A 19,058-nucleotide genomic window follows, 5' to 3' on the forward strand; every position below is an offset into this window, starting at 1 on the left:
TCGTACCACTGCAAGCAACTTGCTCCAAACTTAGCAAAGCCCACCTACCAGCGCTGCAAAAGTGATCTGTCAGCAGAGGCAGAAAGAGAGGAAGTCAAGAGTGAACCCAAGACCAAACTCAAAACCAGCTATGTTACCAGCTTTATCAGCTGTGTCTGCAAAAACAGGCCTGGTACGTGACAACCAGCTCTCCTGAACTGCTATATAAGAGCAGCAAGCCCTGTTAGCTATGTGCTTTCACCACTGGCGCTGTGCACTCACCACCAGCAACACCTGGACACCTAGAAGACCACACTCCAGTCGACGGGACACTGTTGAACCTGATGTGATCATCATGGTGGTGAATCTATCTTGCTTATTCTTCCAAATCCTTTGATTTTCCCCCACCACTTCCTGCTTCCACTTTAGCTCTGTCACTTATGCTACCAGTCAATAAAAGATGACCTGATTGACAATATTTGACCTTGTTTGTGTCTTGATATCACTCTTGAGATCAAAATGATCCCCTATCCTGAATCTGGTGGTGGATCGGGACCCCACACAGCTCAATGCCAGGACACAGACACCTGCAAAGCCAGCCAAAGTCTCCACAGGAAACAGCTGCAAAAAGTCACACTTCAGCAATTCAAAATTATGGCAAAATGTATAGTCCAACACTAGCACTTCTACACCAAAAATATTTATGGTGTGCTTTACACAAGACCAAAATACAGAATTAACTTAGCACAGCTTTTAATAAGTTAACAGTATAGTAGAAATAAGTTATCAGCAGCTGATACTTACTCATCAAATCTTTAAACATAGTTTTCTCATGTGTTAGAAGATGATCAATAATGGATCTCCAACTGAACAAGATATAGAAAGAATTAGATAACCAGTTAGGTAACCAGAGAAAGCTTTGTATAGATTCACACCTCAAAAGATTTTGGTCAAACATTTTGTACAAGGAAACAGTTTCTAAATTGTATTCAATACGCAGAGTCTCATCTGGTTTAACATATATTGCATTCTAGGTTCTCCAGCTCTACTGTGTGCAGCTCCCTAATCACTAAGGGCAGTATCAGCATAAGACAAGTTTAATCTTATGCACTATAATGAAAACTTAAGTGCTCATAATGCATATAGTAGAATTAGTGGTTGAGACTCATTTTTAACATTATTACATTCTGTAAGGCAATACTAAACATAATTTTCTTCCCAGTATCAGCCATTCTCCTTTAAAGCCTTTCTTTGCAAATTCAGAATAGAATCTTGGAGTGCTACAGTCTCATGTCTTACTGAGTGCATGAAGTGTCCATCTGGAAAAAAGCTGGATCCATATACAACTCTAGAACTTCTTTCTTCCAGGCTCGCTTGGTATAGGCGTATCCACTCAATGAGCTGAGCAACTGAGCACCAGCACGAAAACTAGGAATATTGTAGGCACTGAGGGAAGAGAACAATAATGATAAATATATATATATATATATATATATACACACATATATATTTAAAGTCAAGTTTACGTAACCAGAGAATAAACTCCAGGGTTCCCCAGAACTCATGTGTCAGTTCTCATGTCATCATCACCTGAATAAAAATCTCACACTTGAGACTTTTTCTCCTTGTGCTGCCCCACCATCCCATTCCAAATTTGGACATCATGTTCTGCAAGGCACAGTAGAGAAGGAATGTTGGGCTCAAGACAAAGGGACCTGTCATGAACTAATGCTTGTCCTCTGACACCTGAGTTTCACTGAGGACACAGAGGCCAAACAGTGCCCTGCTATGAGTCCTTGCTAGGGTAACTGCTTTGCCCAAGGCTGAATGAAGGTTTCAAGCTGGGGAGGTGATGCTCAGATGACAGGAAGATGACTTTTGGTTGAGAAGGGATGCTGTCAAGGTCTTCTGTTGCGAGCTGGCACCACAACTTCACAGAAGGCTTCAGCAGCCCCTGTGTTTTCAAGGTGGGTGGGGGGAGGCTACTGCCTTTTTGTTGAGCCCTGCAACCAAACTCCTGCCAATCTGGGGAGGACAGTGGCATGAAGACAGTCTTGGAGGTTATAGTCCAACCGCTGAGCAGCATGTATGAGTGACATGAAAATCATACAGTCCATCAAGCCAGGCTTGATGAGGGCTCCACATTCTTAACCAGTGATCATCTTGTTATGGTTATGGCTACACAGATCACAAGAACATCTGGCCAAGCCGACACTGGAGAACCATCAGGGGACATCTCTAGGCATCTAAGCAACTTCATCAGGACTCTGATACCCATGTCTTTTGAACCATCAGCCTCAGACCAAAGGGCATAGCAGTATCTTTTTGCAAGAAATAAAAAGCTGGCTGACTCTTGGTGTTCAGATTTCCACTTGCATTGCAAAAGTCATAATTTATCCCCTGCCCCAGTTCACAGGGACATCCTGACAGCAGTGGTGTCCACGACAATTTTAACTGTGTTTCCACATATGGGGCAGAGATGGAACGAGTGTTTGGCTTGTAGCCATTGGCTCGCAGCATGCCAAGCACAGCAGTATGATGCCAGTGTTTCCAGGAACAGTTTCAGGGGTGGTTGTTTGCAGGGTTTTCCATATCTGCTGCAAATAGTGAGGGCACTGCATGCATGCGCACAATGCTATGTGCCCTGGTCAACAAGAGTGACACACACTCCATACATCAAGAATCTGACTGACTTGGTTAGGGGTGAAGTAGGCAGAAAACATTGTAATAGATAAAACGGAAAATGCACAGATATAATGAATAGAAAATAATAGCTTCTCCAAATTTCTCTGCATCATTTTTAATATATCTCCCTTGAGAGGTAGCAGAGAAGTGTCTTCAAACTCTGCTGCTCCCTGAGTCTTGCTGGCTTTAATGCTCACTTTCCAGTGACACTCAACTCATCATGCCTTTTTGGTATGTCTGGTTATATCTTCCCTGACTCTCTACACCAGGGGTGTCAAACTCATTTTCACTGGGGGCCACATCAGTCCCACAGTTGCCTTCGAAGGGCCGAATGTAATTTTAGGAATGTATAAATGTATATGTTATTACATGTGTAACTACTCCTGCATTTGTACATTCCTAAATACATTCATATTCATTTATACGTATAAATGTATATGTTATTACATGTGTAACTACTCCTGCATTTATACATTCCTAAATACATTCATATTCATTTATACATATAAATGTATACATTATTACATGTGTAACTACTCCTGTATTTATACATTCCTAAATACATTCATATTCATTTATATGTATAAATGTATACATTATTACATGTGTAACTACTCCTGCATTTATACATTCCTAAATACATTCATATTCATTTATACGTATAAATGTATACATTATTACATGTGTAACTACTCCTACATTTATACATTCCTAAAATTACATTCGGCCCTTCGAAGGCAACTGCGAGACTGATGTGGCCTCCAGTGAAAATGAGTTTGATGCCCCTGCTCTATACCATTTTTTGCTCTTTATACTGGCAGGTGGTTTTGACTGTGAGCTAAGTAATGCTCAAGACAATCCCCACTCCCTTGCAAGCTGTGGCTGATGGTCTCCCACACCTCAGTATAGATTGGTCTGCTCAGAAAAATGTAGTAGCCAAAAGGCAGCAGCCAGGAGGAGGTAAAGCCGGATACCTGCTAGAGCAGCAGCAGCTGCAACTCAGGAAAATGGAACTGGTGGTGAGTAGAGAAGGGAAGGGTTGCTTCCTGACATTTGGCAGAGAGCTGCTAGAAAAAGGAGTTATTTGCTTTCTAAGAAATCTGTGAATAGCACTGGGAGAAAAGCAGGGAGAGATGCTTGAGGAACCAGGACCAACTGATAAGGCCCTGGAAGATGGAAAGGAAACCCTCCTTCCTCCTGTTCCTGTGGGGAAAAAGGTTAAACTGTTCATATGAGAGAGAATATCATCCATCTCTCCCACAACTATGCTTTTAGCTGAAAAACTAGGCAGCATATAAGAAGATATTGTACTCTTCTTACATTATGATGGGTCTTGTGACCTGCCTAGTGCTCTGCTGCCCCATCCCACAGCCTCTCTCCATTACCTAACATACACACAAAGGGGAGCTTTAAGTAAGGGTCGAAAATCCAGATGGATGTAACACCCACAGCTAAGCAGAAACAGCTGTCACAAAGCTCAAACAACAAAAGGTTTCAGTTCCTGGGGGAAATACAATTTGTTCCTTATTAGAATGCAAAAAGGGCAGAGGACAAACAGAAGAAAAAGCCTTACAGTGTGCTAAAAAGGTCTGACAGTGTGCTAGAAAAAAAATCAGACTTAAGAAAAATCACATGTGCAGAGAGAGAAGTCACCTGTGGTTGCGTAGATAAGGAAATACATAATAAAGCAAACGTGAAATCAATGGCACAGCTTTCTCCTTCTCGTCGCTCCGGTAAACCATGTCCAAAAGAGAAGCAAGAACCTTAAAAATGAAAAGAATGTCTCTTTAAACCTCAAGTTGGTATTTCTGACAAAAGGGGAAAGCATGCCATATTTCAGGATAGAATGTATATGCACATGGGATGCCTCAATAAAGATTTAAGCTATCATTTAATCTACCAGGAAAACCTAATGTATTCCTCTGCTCAATAATGTCAATAAACAACCACCCCCCAGGTGAGAGAAGCAACTACAACACTGGTTCCTACTTACTTCTGCAAGGAGAGAAAGAGCTTGGACACTGTATATTGAAGGAGCAGAGGCAGAAACCATTGAAGACGGTGCCACTGATGCATCTAAAAGAGGAAAAATCATTTAGTTTTCCATTCAGACATGTTTAAATTTTGCTATTTCCTAATTTTCTTCCCAAACAGAACTGTTATTTGCAAATTGCTAGCACAGTGAAATGCTTCTGGGCATGTTGCCATAATGACATATGTCATGCCCCATGCTGTCCTGTCCCATGTATTGCATGCACCCGCAGTAAGTTTTCCTCTGTATTATATACAATCTGCAGATATTTACCCAATTTGCTTAGGCTGACATTGTTATTGGAGGATAATGCACTTTTTTTGTTTTACTTTTTATCTGTATTACTCTTGTCTCATGCAATCTACAGATTATCAAACATGTACTCTTCAATGACTTAAGCAGAAGAGACAACAGAAGAAGGTCGTACAAAATCCCATTACCATTCACATCTTCAATGTTGAAATCATCTGGTAAAATCTGAGGCTGAGCTTTCACTTCTAAGTTCCGGCTCAGCCAGCTAGTCTGTTCAAGAGAAGAACCAGCAACAGTCCCTACAGCCTCCAAGATTTTTTGGGTCACTTCCTGTAACATAACCAGATAAGGTGGTATCAGATGAAAGCTATCATCAGTTGGCCAATCCAACAAAGTCATTTTTATATGGTACATGTCAGGAGGATCGGAAGCAGGCACTTTTATCTCTTCAAAACATAAATGCTTCCCCAATTTAGCTGTCTGTGCTCTCAAGATAAGTAACTACTGTTCACTTCAAATAAGAACAGGCAAGAAAATGAGAAGCAGAAAAACCTTGAAGTTAGCTTAGGAGGTTTTAGTCATGATTTTCAATGCAAGTCATAACCATCAACTTAGTATCCATTTGGCATCTGTCCTACCAGGCTTTACACATTGGCTGTCATCTGTCAAACACATGATCTGAGTTGTTCAGCCCCTCTGAAAGGGTATACCAATGCCTTTGTTGTTTTGAACACTGTTCTTTTTTAATAATTTTATATTTGGAGAACATTAACTGAGGCAGAGCATTAAGCAAGGAAGGGTTTTATTTTATGGCAATCCATCCGTTCATATTTAGGTCTTTCTATTAGGGGTAAGCAAGACATAGCATTGAACTATGTGCATAGTCACACTTCAGCATATTTAATTCCCAGTGAAATGAAAAGCTGGTCACTCTAATGAAACCAAACCCCAAATATCCAAAGCAAAGCAGAGGCCACTTGTGAAGAGGCTATAAGATGGTAAGATGAAAAAATATCTTTTTATCATCATTGTCATTTTGCTGGCAAGTCTCTGAAGCAGAAGGGGTGACCTAATTTCTCTGTTGGCACACAAAAGTACTATAACCATAACACTGTCTCACCTCATACATAGCATGATGTTGGCTCAGAGCCAAAACGGCATCCACACAGGTAGTGCTTAAACAGTTCTGGTGAAATTACAACCAGTATAGGAAGAGAATCCGGTTCCACTGCACCCTTTCCTTATATAAAAGGCGAGCTGACAGTAATTTACATTGCCAAACACAGCTATGAGCTTCAAGGATAATTACACTACTAATTTGCCTAGATGGTTTTGAGATTTCAATACTTACACATATGACATAAAGTCATGACATCACACTTGTGTTATGATTTAATTTTTGGGAAAAATCATAAAATTACCCAGGCAAAATACCTTTGAAAAGTCCATAGTTACCACTATGATTTCATGTATTTTTGATAAAATTTTGATAGAGATATTCTGTGCAGCATGTCTTTCATATGTAGGTCTGCCATGTTTACCAAGCCTAAGCCAAAACGTGTGGATGGACATTCACACATTCTAAAAGCACATGGGAACTCAGACACAAAATACAGATCAGGCCATCTCCACTTTTACTTAGATGTACAGTGCCAGATTTATGAACTTAAAGGAATATAGGTGTACACTGTACCTGCAAGTCTTTTTGGTCTTTTTTGTTTTCTAGAGTAGGTGTCCTAGTCACAAAGTCATTCAGCGTACTGTGGAAAAATCAATTCACTCCGAGTTAGTAACTGGACAAGTCTACTCAACACATCTGTAAACCTTCTCTCTTACACAGTACCTGAGAAGAAGAAAGTGTCCAGGAGGAGCCAAGTTCAACTGCACAGACTCTTTGAGAAGTCCTAGTAAGGACTGGAAGTTCTCCTGCAAGGCTGAGACAGGCAGTCTGCCAAAAAGCAATACCAAAACAGACCCAAGTCTGAAGTTAGAGTTAAAGAAAAACAGAAAACCATCATACATTGGTAACTCGGTCATCTAAAAGCTTCCATCAAGATCAGTCCTTTAGATCCTGCCCCTTTCTAATTGATCTCCTCTCCCAAGTAGCAAGAGCTAGGATTAGAGGTAATGGCCTCAAGTTGCACCAGGGAAGGTTCAGATTGGATATTAGGAAACTTTGGTTCATGGAAAGTGTTGTCAGGCACTGGAACAGGCTGCCCAGGGAAGTGGTGGAGTCACCATCCCTGGAGGTGTTTAAAGGACATATAGGTGAGGATCTTAGAGACATGGTTTAGTGCCAGAGTTATGTTAATGGTTGGACTTCATGATCTTGAGGGTCTCTTCCACCCAGCATGATTCTATGATTCTATCTGGCAGCACAGGCAATATGCATACATCAGTAAATGCAAGCAGCACATGCATTATGCCAGCCAGCACTGTAAGAGAGCCGGGTCTTCAGGGGGAAGAAAAGGAATAAAGTTTAGCTAACCACTTCACTGCATGCCAGCTTACTTTATCTGCGTGGCTTATTGCGCACTGTATATTGTACAGTCTGATATAACTCAAGGCTTCCATCTGAGAAAAGCCAAATATGTAAAGAAGAGTTTTAATCAAAGGACTATTTCCAATCAACTGCCTTGACCCACTGTGTCCAGCAGAGACTGCAGCCATTGCAGTTTCATTTAATTTAGAAGTTCTCTATCCATTCATCTGGCAACACAGAACAGATAAGGAGAAAGATCATAAGAAATTATACAAGTATCTTGCTAATGAGAAGCCTCAAGTATGGTGCTCTCTTAGTAGGAAATGAGGCTTTCAGACTGGCATTATCAACAGATCAATGGCACTTAATTTCATAGCCCAGTTATTCTGTGTATGTTACTTAATAATGAAATGGCAATAACCATTTCCTACATGAAGGTGTTTTGTGACATTGTAAAATAAAGATCAAAGTAAAGGAGAAATAGTGATGCTGGCTGTTATCCTAACTAGAGTAAACCAGAAAATTCTCTTTTTATAGTCATTGAATTACCTTTGAATGAAAGCATAACTGAACTGCAGCATTGGAATATCTACAAGAGAAGATTTCTGAAAAATAAAAGCAAAACAACCATTATTTGCCATCAGGGGAAAAAATAAAAAAAAGGTCCAAGCTGTTGAGTAACAGCTGTGGTTAACACATCATTCTTAGAAACCACTTGTACTCCAACAGGTGACCAACTATGATAAAACTATCTATACAGCAGTACAGGGGAATTCAGAGCTTCAACAGAGGACTCTGGTTCAGTAGCTGTCACATTACTTTGAAATGGTACTCCTACATCACTCCTACAATGGTGTGCATAGTGGCAAAACTGGTTTCCTTGAAAGCCAATTGGAATGTAGCGAACTCAATGTGAAGTATTTCTAACTGTTCAGGTAAGCGTAGAAAGACAGAAACGTGTCACTGAGTTGTAGATCTGCAGCAGCTTTATGAAAATTGTCAGCATCTTTAGTACTGGAGAACCCCATACCTTTTCATTACCAGCAACTTTTTTAGCAAAATATTCTGAAAAACCTATTTACATTGATGCATCAAAACACAAAAACCCACATGCTGGAGAGTACAACTTATTCAGGAACAAAAGAGAATCACACATTACAAAAAAACCCCAAAACAAACCAAAACAAAAAAAGCACAACAAAACCGAAACAAAAAACAAACAAACAAACAAAGCAAACACAAAACAAACTCTCAGTCTAACAATATTTAGAAGACACATTGGAATAGATCCAGGATATAATATATTAAGAAAAGGGAATTATCTTCATGGTTACCTCTTCGCCCTTGATTTGTGATGGTTTCTTGACTACCTCTTTGACTAGATGTAATATAGTGTCAATTTTCAATGTGTTAAGTGCACATATTAAGTCCACAAGAATAAGCTGAGATGAACTAGCCACCGGAAGAATCTAACAAAACAAAAAAAGGACACACCTCTCAGATCACTGTACCAGGCAAAACATGAAGTTGAGAAAACAGCCTTTTGTGTAATTACTCAAATAGTAATATTTATACAAAATGTAAATTAGACAAGTTAAATCAAGCATGCAAAGATTTGCCATATACTGATCTTCTCCCAACACTTTCAAGGAAACAACCTCATTATGCTCAAATTAAAGTAGAAAATAAAGAGGTGTTCTATTCAGAACAAATACTCAGTTCCAGAGAATACAACTCTAACCTTTCTTTGGAAATGCAGCTCATTCAAGACCTTTAAAATATAATTGGCAAGTTGCAATCCCAAGATCATAATCCAGTATTGAATAAAAAAATGACTAATACTATCAGACTCAAACTGCCACACTGTCCTTTTTACTTGATTACTTATTTAATTCCATTCCTGATGCCTTGTGGAATAACATACAAATAAGAGTGTTTCAGATTTTTCAGTTGCTTGCCATTGTCATATGTAGAAAACCCCCAAAGAATCAATAAACAAGCCCGGAATTTAGAACTCATCATATAAATGTAACATTTGCCTTTACACTGGAAAACTAAGGGTGACTTTCTTTAGTTTCACCTTGATTTTACTTTGATTCTTATGAGGTTTCTTGCTATTCCATACTGCTGCAATTGCTGCCATCAACTGAATTCCAAGTTGTGCTGTCAACGGATTGATGAAGTCCAGTATTTTATTTCTTAATGTCTATAGGGAGGAAAAAAAAAACAACTGTCAATGCTAAAATTTGTAAGGCAAAGGCTATCTCATGGTCTATAAAATATTCTTCCTTTTCCCAAGACGTTAAGAAGTTACACCACAACAAAAGAATCTCTTTATATGCTTCACAGACAGACAAGTTTTGATAATTTATTTATGAGTTAGTATATCCTTCTTACAGATGGAAGTCACATTTGTTGGAAGACAGATTGCAAAACAGAAAAAATAAATACCTGTGTTATATTTGCTCTTCTCCTACAAATATTTGTCACTACTATGATTTAGCAATATTGAAAAAAGAAGGGGAAAGTCTAGTATTTTTATTTCTTCAAGTACATGTTCTCCTGCCTGTGGAAGGTGCAGATAATTGAGAGGTGGTTGGCTCTAGAGCAGCTATTAACAGAAGCTCACAGAACAAAGCAAAACATTAAACAAATCATGTAAGGGTGCAGATGGGCAAAAAGAACAGCAAAAAGTCTGCTTTTGTAGGTAGGTACTCTGCAAGCCTGTAGCTCATGGGAGTTCTTCAAAACTTCTTTGTGGTCCAATAGCAAAACTATTCCTATGAGCTCTATGTAAAATGCACTATGAGGGAAAGGATGACAAGGATGATGAGATACGCAGCAGTTTAAAAGAACTCCTACCTTGGTTGCTTTAAAGTAGACTGAAGAAGAGCCTTTTGTTGTTCCAAAGAAGTCAGTTGGCCTTTTTTGAGAGTCTTCCCTCTTTATAACGCTCCAAAGAAGGGACATGGTATTGATAATGCGAGGCAATTCTTCCAAAATGGCATTCCTAGCGTTTCTCAGGTTTGCAGGTTCAGCTAAACATGATGACTAGAAAAAACAAATATATGAATATTAAAATACACTATATTAGGTACCACAGAGTGACTGTTTTAATTCTATAATTAGGAGAATTATAGTCAACTTTTGTAATGACAACTTTTAAAATAATTCAACCAGTCTACTCCTTAAATACATTGCTTTTATTAGACTCTACTGAATTTTCTGTTCACTATTTTGGTACAGACAGACTAATACGTGTGTGACCAAGATCACCATTAACATCTTCTGCTTAAAATTCACATGCCTGTCTCAAAAAAAATTCAGTCCCCCTCTCATACACTTTTATTTAGTTCATTCCCTTTGGTGTGCTGTAAGGCTTCCTTAAAGTTATCTTCTTGTACAAGTGCTGCTTTACTACTTATATTCACCTCTGGATGAAAAAGGGATGCATACTATGACAAACTGGTGCTGAGGTGTCAAGCAAGTGGTAGATGTCAAGCACTTACCTTTTTAGTTTGATTAGGGTGATCCAGAAGGCAGAAGTGACCAATGGTTGTCAGACCTTCCAAAAGGGTTAGTGGGTAATCAGGTGTAACATTTTCTCTTTTAGAAGTTAAGCTTTGCAGAGAAAGGCGGGGGCGGATAAAAAAGAAGGTTAACAGGCCAAGTGGTATTTCCTTGATTAAAAATTGCATCAGAAACCTGTTTCTATTCAATAGCTAAAAGAATACTGGAATGACCAGCCAGGAATATCAACACAAAGCATTCACAAACTATGCTTGGACAACCCGTTTTCCTGTCTAGATCTTTTAGAATATTATTCCCCAGGTGACCATAAATCTTTAGTGTCTGATTATTTTCCCCTACTCCTTTCACTTACTGCCTGTTCTGAACAGTATCACTGTATTTTTCTTCTCCAGGGTGTCTCTCCTCAATTAGTCACCCAAAATCCTTAGTCTTGTCAAAACTGGGAACTTGTTTTCTACTTGGACGGCAGGCAGGGGAGGACATGAATTATCACAGCTGCTGGTTCCCTTTCCTCTCTTCCTCCAGCCGCAGGGCACTCTGCTGCACTGATACTGCCTCTGCCTCACCTGGGCTCAAGGGATAGCCAGCTGCACAGGCAGCAGGGTTTGAGGATAAAACTCTGGGAGCTACAACACTAAACCAGTCAGTTACTATGCACCACTCTGTAGTAAGGGGAACCTTTCAGCATAATAAATCCCACACTGCAGACTCTTACCTTGCAGATGTTTTTGCAGATGTCTTCACAGCTTCATTTTCATACTGTTTGACAAGATCATCCAGGTTTTTACATATCTGTACAACAAATGGTGCCACAGTCCAGCCTAAAGACTTCCCAAAATAGGGCAGGGAACATGTGACTAAGCCTACCCAAGTGGGATGCATCCCGTAGCCATACTCTGGTTGCAAACCTCTAACCACAGCAGAGACAAACAATCCCTGTGAAGTTATTGGGTGTGGATAGACATACTGCATTGCACCGATAGCCTGCTGGAAATTAAGAGCCTGCTGCCATTCCTTAGAGAGGTCTGGCTGATTCTCCTGCTCCTCATGAGTCTGTCCAAGGTGGTGCTCCAAGACAATCAATACCTGCAAGAGCTTCAGCAGCTCAATCTGGAGTGGGTGTTCGCTCCATATTTGATCATGCCCAAAATTGATTACACTCTCTTCAAAGAGTTCTTCATCAGGAACATTATTAGTTCCATCTGCCATGAGCAGTTCATACCGTTTCTGACTTGTATACATAGATGCAGACAAAGAAAGAAGAACAAACTCTTGAATTTTGCATCTTCCTAGCAAATTGCGTATGAACTCTAAGTTCTTACTCTCTGCTGCCTTTGCCATGGTAGCTAGCTGGCTCACCACTCTAATCAGGACTTCCACACTTTTCACCTGAACGTCTCTGTTGCCAAGCACATCTCTGTGTGTGACCTTCAAGTAGCATGGATAATATGAGCGCAGAAAACTGAGACAGAGGTAAGTGAGCAATTCTATTAGAAGAGAATGGGGGTACATGGTTGGGGACTGAGTCTGAAGCTTGCCATAAAAACTCTGCCCTACAAGAGCTTCCTGATGGCGAGCTAAGAGATTGTAAATAAGATTCAAATGTGCTGTGGAACTGGTATCCATGCTTGTACTAGCTACAGCTTCAATAAATTCTTTAGGGTTTGTTTTAAGCACTGCCTCCAGAACAGAAAAAGCATACAATACTCTCTTAGAATCATAAGGCTGCAAATATAAGAGCATGTGTTTGAATAAAGCCTCAATCATCTCCTGTTTTTCCTTCTGCTGCTTGAGCAACCTAGAATGGGTAATTTCCTGGAGCTCCAAGTCCACCTCTTCATCACTTGACAGAGACTCTGATGCTTGAGTCCTCTCAGAGTCAGCACGCACAAGGTTTAGGGCTACACTGGATTTGGAACTTTCAGGAAGGAATGCATTGAGAGACCTCACATGGCTAATGGTCTCTTTGCCACCAGTTGCAGCACTGTCATTGTCTTCGTTGCTCACTTCTTGCAGTTCCAGAGAAGGAGAAAAAGAAGACGTATTTTCACTATCATGGCCTGTGCTGGTGTCTGCTGATTCTGTGTGCTCACTGTTATCTTCGTCACCATCTGCTTCATGTGAAGTTACTGGATTAGAAGAGCCATTGTTTTCAGACTGTTCAGTTTTCAACTCCAGCTTCTCTGGATCTTTTTCCACTTCTGCCCAAATTGCTTCTCTATCCACCGTAGTAAACTGGCTCAATGGAAGGTTTTCCTCAGAATTGCTCTCAGAGATGCCAGACTCTTTCAAAGAGGGCTTTTTCTTGCAAAGCCAATCACGTATATCTGGTGGAGAAAATTATTTTTTATCAAAAAGACCATGTATTTGTCCATTTCACACAACATGTTTTATATTGAATAGAATTAAGAGGAAAAAAAAGGTTAAAAGGCTACTCTGTTCTAGTCTACTATTAATTGTAATAACTGGAGCTAAAAAAAAGCTGGGTTAAGGCAAGAATTATCTTTTTTTTAAGTGGTAAAGCAGTTCTAACCTACTGTAAGCACAAGATAATAGGATTAAAACAAAAAGCATATGTTGTTTCTCTTATGCTGTGATTCCCTAGATGTGAAACCTTTTTATGCTTCCTGAGCACAACGTGTTTATGGAGATCAGGAGGGAAATGCAAAGGATAGCAAACAAGGTTTTTTTTTTTTTTAAAAAGAGCTAATGTTTTCCTTGATTACATGCTGTGGAACAAGAAAGGAATATATTAGCTCCGTGTTTGGATAGCATCTAATAAACAGGTCCCTTTGGATGCTATAAATGTCTGCCACATAACTATTTGGCAATCAAGACAGAAAAACAATTACGCAAGCCAACAGCTAGGTTAAGAGTAATAAGACAGACAGGTGACACAGAATCTTTTTTTATACAAAAGCACCAGACACTTCTCCTATCCGCTCCAGGAAAAAACCTTCTTGGGCCAAAAGGTGTCTCATATCCGTACCACTTCCAGCAATCCTAAATCCAAAGACACTTCCCAGCAATCTCAAACCTGAATAGACTTTCCCGCCTGTCTTTGCAGGACTCCACACTTGGAGTGAACCCTAGCTCCGTACCTGTCTCAGTCTTCCTCAGCTGCCCCCACAGATCTCTGTCACATTCGTCTATTCCACATTTGACACACAGGTCATATGTGGTTCACAATGGTTCTCATTACAGGTCTTAAAATAGACATCTTCCAGCTGTCAAATTTATCCTGCCAAGGTAAAGACTCCCTGCCACATTCCTAAATTTGTGTTGCTGCAGGTCGTCTTCAATTCCAAACATCTCTCTTTGCTTCTACATCCTAGCTCTGGGCTACCTCAAGACTTATGCCACAAAGGCTCAGCTCTCCTCTTGAATCAAGATGGATATTCTTTGGGCAAAGCCATTTTAATTTTTAGAAGTTAGCAGAACTAGTTTTGTGTGTGTGTGTGTGTGTGTTGTGCCCTAAACAGCAAGATCTCCATAAAATGTTCCTCACAACCTGTATGATTAGTGTAACATGATGCCAAATAAAGAAACCTGATATGAGCGTGCATGGTGTGCTAAGGCAAGACTGGGCAGAGAGAGTAAGATCTGCCTGTCCATCCTGCCTACTGGAACAGTTCCTGGACTGACATAGTCACCAAACTGCTCCTGGATTTCATTTGGTTGCAGACCTAGTTTTGCTCGAGACGGGATCCTGTGAACAATGAACACACATGCAATGTGGATCATCTGGGAATGGCAATGAGAAGTGTGGGACAAGATCTCAGAGCAAAGCAGGAAGCAATCCAAACCAACAAAGTAGGTGCAGCCACCACAATAGAAATGCTCATCAGGCCTTCAACGAGCATGACTTACTCCTGAACCCTGTTTTAGGCATTACTAGAGATACTTGGACGAGGTGGAATCTATGGAACTGATACAAGACAACTCAGGGTAATAGGATGCCATTGCACTTCAGAGATGACCTTCAGTAGGTGTTCAGGAGTATGCAATACTATGTTAGCACTTACAGTTTCAGTCTAAGAACAGTTTTACCTGCTGAATTTTTCTGTTTGATGTAGTGGATGGACGTGCGCTGTGTCTTTGGATGAAGCAGCAGCAGCAGGACTGGTTCAAGAATCCGTGCAACATCATTAAGTGAAAGGGCACGGATCAGCCAGCCCTGTGCTGCAGCACCAATTGCGCCATCTGAACAATTGAGACTGTCCAGTACCACAAACAGAGACCTGAGTGGAGAAATCAGAATGAAGAAGTACAATTGAAATCCCTGCAAAAGTTAATGCAAACAACGAAATAGTGGCAGGAAACAGACATGGTGCATGTTCAAGTAGGCACCAGCCAGTGGCTCATGTCTGCTAACAGCAGATTAATCATGCACATTTTCCAGAGTTGAGGTCAAGTACACATGTGTTTGTAGAAGCAAGGCCATACATATACTCACACTCTAGTAGAGCAGCATATTTTAAAGTTCTTTCACATATTTATTTAGAAAGACTCTTAATGCTTTTGTCTCATTTTATACAAAGGTATAAAATAAGTTGTGTTTTTGTTTTTTTCCACAAGTATTAATACAGCTATTAATTCTAATTAATTCTATTTTCTTGGGGAAAAAATCTAACCCACTCCAAGATAAAAAATGTCTGCTACGCAGAAACTTGTCTGCAAGTTACTCTTCATATATGAAGCTCTTTTTATTTTTACAGAAAGTTCCTTCACACAAGAAAGTGCACCATGCACACAGAGTGCTTTGCGAAGGTAATAGTGCAAGAAAGTTGAAGATCTTCCTTTTGCTCACTTTTTTTCTCTGTACAGAGTACTTTTCCCACCTCAGAAAAAAAGAACAGAACATGCGTGATATAGTTAAATATATAAATGTAAGCCTAAGCCAGTGGAAATGGAAAATACCTATCAAAGGACCGATTGTGAGAAGTCACTCTGCTGCCTTGGATCTCTCTGGTCAGATGCCACATGACGGAGAATCTGAACAGCGCTTCCAGCCTTGTCCCCTTGGCAAGGAAACAAGACAAATACATATATTTGGAGCATTTATCTCAGAGTACAGTTTTAGTGATTTTTAAACCTCTAGCAGAACAACTGTTATTTTGTAGATGACTGCTAATCCTTCTCAGGTAGTTTGAGAACACTTTTTTCTGTTTTGCAATAGACTAAACCAAAATGCCATATATCCATGAATACACAATCAAAACTTAACAGCCATAGTGTTTGTAGGAGCAAAAAAAGGCATGTCAGTATATCAAAAATGTATTTCAGGGCTCTTGTGTATAAATATTTTAGTCTTGGTTTGTTGTTAGGGTGGTTTAAAAGTTGGATGACAAATGGGGAGACATTGGTATAATAGGTAGTGTTTATTATTGGTAATTCTGTTTGAAAGCTTCTAAAAAATTTTCAAGCTTGTAAGATAAAAGTTGTAAGAGCAAAGATATGAAAACAATGCTGAAGACTGAAGGTGGCTATTTTACGTTTTATTGTGCAAGGCACTTCTCAAAAATATACTGTAAGTTAAAGAACTGTTCTGTGATTAAACTAGACAAGTAAAATAATAATTGCCTCACCTAAAATACAACTTATTATGAGATCTAAATACTAAGGTGGACACAGGGTCAACATTATGTTGACATATACTTAACGAGGTAATAAAGCCTTTTGTTGGAATATGAAGTTTACAAAATTATTTTAGAGTTATTGGTGGAGCTGGGTCAGTCTGGAAATACTGACAAAAACTGCAAGTTTTTAGATATTATATGATTTGGGCTGAAACGAATAAAGCTCCAGCATTGACTGATACAGCTTGTATCCAGAGATTAAGTTTAGCGGTATTACCATGATGAATAAATCCCAGGGAACTGTAAAGGTGTGAACAGAGTCTGTCGGACTCTTGGAAGACAAAGAGACCATAGGAGTGAAGACATGAGATGGAAGGGAACTGAAAGCAGACTGGGAAGCACTGGAAAACTCTGAAGTGCTGAAGGGGCTTCATTGAATACAGGACTTACTTTATCACGATCCAAAAGTGCATGGCAGATGATGTCTTCACAGATGTTTGCCGATGGTGCCAAGCAATGCAGCCTGTAGAAGAGTTCTACACAGGCAATATGATGCTCCCGTGTCTCTTTGTTCAGTTGATTCCAGAGCACACAGGCCACTCTCTAGAGAAAAATAACAACAATTTATTATTATTATTATTATTATTATTATTATTATTATTATTATGTGCCATTGCTTCCCTGACTTGCATAAATGCCCTCTATTACCAAAATGGATTTCCAAATCATCTCAGTTTAGCAAAGAGCAAGAATTTAGGTCACAGACCTAAAGAAATGCAACTTTCCTATCCTACTAGGACAGGTACTAAAAATGTACACACCTAGAAGTTAAGAAAAGCATTTCTGCTTCTATTTTCTGGATCAAAAATTAACAGATTGCACATGTGCCAGGCACAGCAATTGGAAACCCAGTAACTGAGAAAAAGATCTTGGAACCAACCCTCATACTAATACTAATATCAATAAATGGTCAGAAAAAGTAAAACATCTTTGAAATACATATACTCAAAACAAGGAGTACAGAATGTTTTCATTATTATTCACCCACTAACATTTTATCTTATCTGAAAACTTAGAGTGATGTCGAACTTCTAAGTGTAGTTTTCAAGCCAAAGAAACCAAACCCTTCAAAACAGAAATCAACTATACCTACACCCCAAGAATTTGGGCACAAAACCAAGTAGAAATTTGAAAAAAAACCTTCAATTTTTTAACATCCTGTTGAAAAGAACATGAAGAAGAATGCGATTGCTTTCAAATGCTTGTGGAAGCAAAAATTGGCAGTATAACACAAACATGCTGTCCTCAAACATCCATGCAAATAACATTTGCTTTCCCACCCTATCCTTAGAGGTTCAGTGTAGCTGGGCAGTAAAAAAAGAAAATGAAAATTGACACCTGGTAGAAATCTGTTTTCTCTGAGATGATCTTTAGAACTCCAGGAGCAATGGGAGGAAGGGTGACCATCTGTAGCTTTCCAAAGAAAGGGTTGTGGCCAGACACCTTGTACCGCTTCATTCTGTCTTCTATCACAAGCGCCAGTGACTGGGAATGGTTGATCACCTCCAGCAGAGTGAAGATGGACACGTTTTGAACATAGCAGTCATTCACACAACAGCATATTGTCATTAAGGACTTCAGCCACAGAGGGAAGCTGGCATCACAACCTTCTCAGAAGATAAAAGAGAAAACAGTTTTTGAATAATCTCAAGGTTATGGTCATATTTCTAAGAATTCTTCAATCAAGCTCACAGGACCAACAGACTAAAATGACTGCCCAAATCCAACTCTCATGCTATCATCAAGTCCCTTACTTTAGAAGGGGCTTGTTTCAAAGCAAGTTATAGTCTGTTTCAAACCAAGTTATATTCTTTTCCCTATTTCCCCCAGCAGAAAGTTCTTGCAGTACCCCAGTAACCCCGTAACTAGTGGATTTCTGCTTTCCAGTTTATGTTTATTCTCAACTAATTTTTATAGCTGCTGTTTTCCAGCTGTCATTGTCAAGTGTCAAGACAGCTCACCCATGTAGATGACGGGCATATCATCCCTTTGCTAAGGAAGACAGCAGAAATTCACAGTGAAGTGAAGAAGAGAATCCGATTTTCTAGTTTCCCACCTCTCCATTCATTACAAATATATTTTGCCAACTAGCCTTCAGGCCAATAATTGCTCCTGCTAAAGTTAATGAACTTGAATTCCCAGAACAAACAGGCTCTCTAATTATACAAGGTTATTGTTAACTTTGGAGTCCTTTGAATTCTGAAGGTTAGGGAAAGAGCTGTTGTTGCTTCTGTTACAGTTTAGAGCTCCAGTTTCCCATCTACACCCACCTTCCTCTAACACACCCTTTTTCTTTTGGTGGTGGGGGGAGAACAGGACACAGGACATGGAAGAAGGGAGATGGATTTTGTGAAAATGTTGAACAATGCCACAGGACTCTACAGGCTACGTCTTTTTATCCTTTCAGCTACAAGTTTTGTAGTGAAAGCTTTCAGAAGAATGTGAATTTTAAATGCTT

At 39.6% G+C, this 19,058-nt stretch overlaps 1 protein-coding gene across 1 annotated transcript in view; it reads right to left on the bottom strand.

Moving 5' to 3' along the window:
• The window catches only part of DOP1B (DOP1 leucine zipper like protein B), a 49,754-nt gene that overhangs the window by 4,908 nt on the left and 25,788 nt on the right, over positions 1-19,058 (bottom strand). Inside the window, exons 15-31 of the mRNA XM_080341973.1 lie at positions 17,939-18,207; positions 16,991-17,143; positions 15,882-15,982; positions 15,012-15,202; positions 11,677-13,288; positions 10,940-11,051; positions 10,293-10,481; positions 9,511-9,636; positions 8,765-8,899; positions 7,980-8,035; positions 6,792-6,896; positions 6,642-6,708; positions 5,137-5,278; positions 4,658-4,740; positions 4,318-4,427; positions 1,279-1,425; positions 784-845 (exon numbers count right to left, since the gene is read on the bottom strand). Of these exons, the coding sequence (XP_080198099.1) occupies positions 784-845; positions 1,279-1,425; positions 4,318-4,427; positions 4,658-4,740; positions 5,137-5,278; positions 6,642-6,708; positions 6,792-6,896; positions 7,980-8,035; positions 8,765-8,899; positions 9,511-9,636; positions 10,293-10,481; positions 10,940-11,051; positions 11,677-13,288; positions 15,012-15,202; positions 15,882-15,982; positions 16,991-17,143; positions 17,939-18,207 (3,660 nt within the window). The remainder of the gene's footprint in view (positions 1-783; positions 846-1,278; positions 1,426-4,317; positions 4,428-4,657; positions 4,741-5,136; positions 5,279-6,641; positions 6,709-6,791; positions 6,897-7,979; positions 8,036-8,764; positions 8,900-9,510; positions 9,637-10,292; positions 10,482-10,939; positions 11,052-11,676; positions 13,289-15,011; positions 15,203-15,881; positions 15,983-16,990; positions 17,144-17,938; positions 18,208-19,058) is intronic.

The sequence above is a fragment of the Nesoenas mayeri genome, assembly GCF_963082525.1.
Source record: "Nesoenas mayeri genome assembly, chromosome: 1".
Taxonomy (NCBI): domain Eukaryota; kingdom Metazoa; phylum Chordata; class Aves; order Columbiformes; family Columbidae; genus Nesoenas; species Nesoenas mayeri.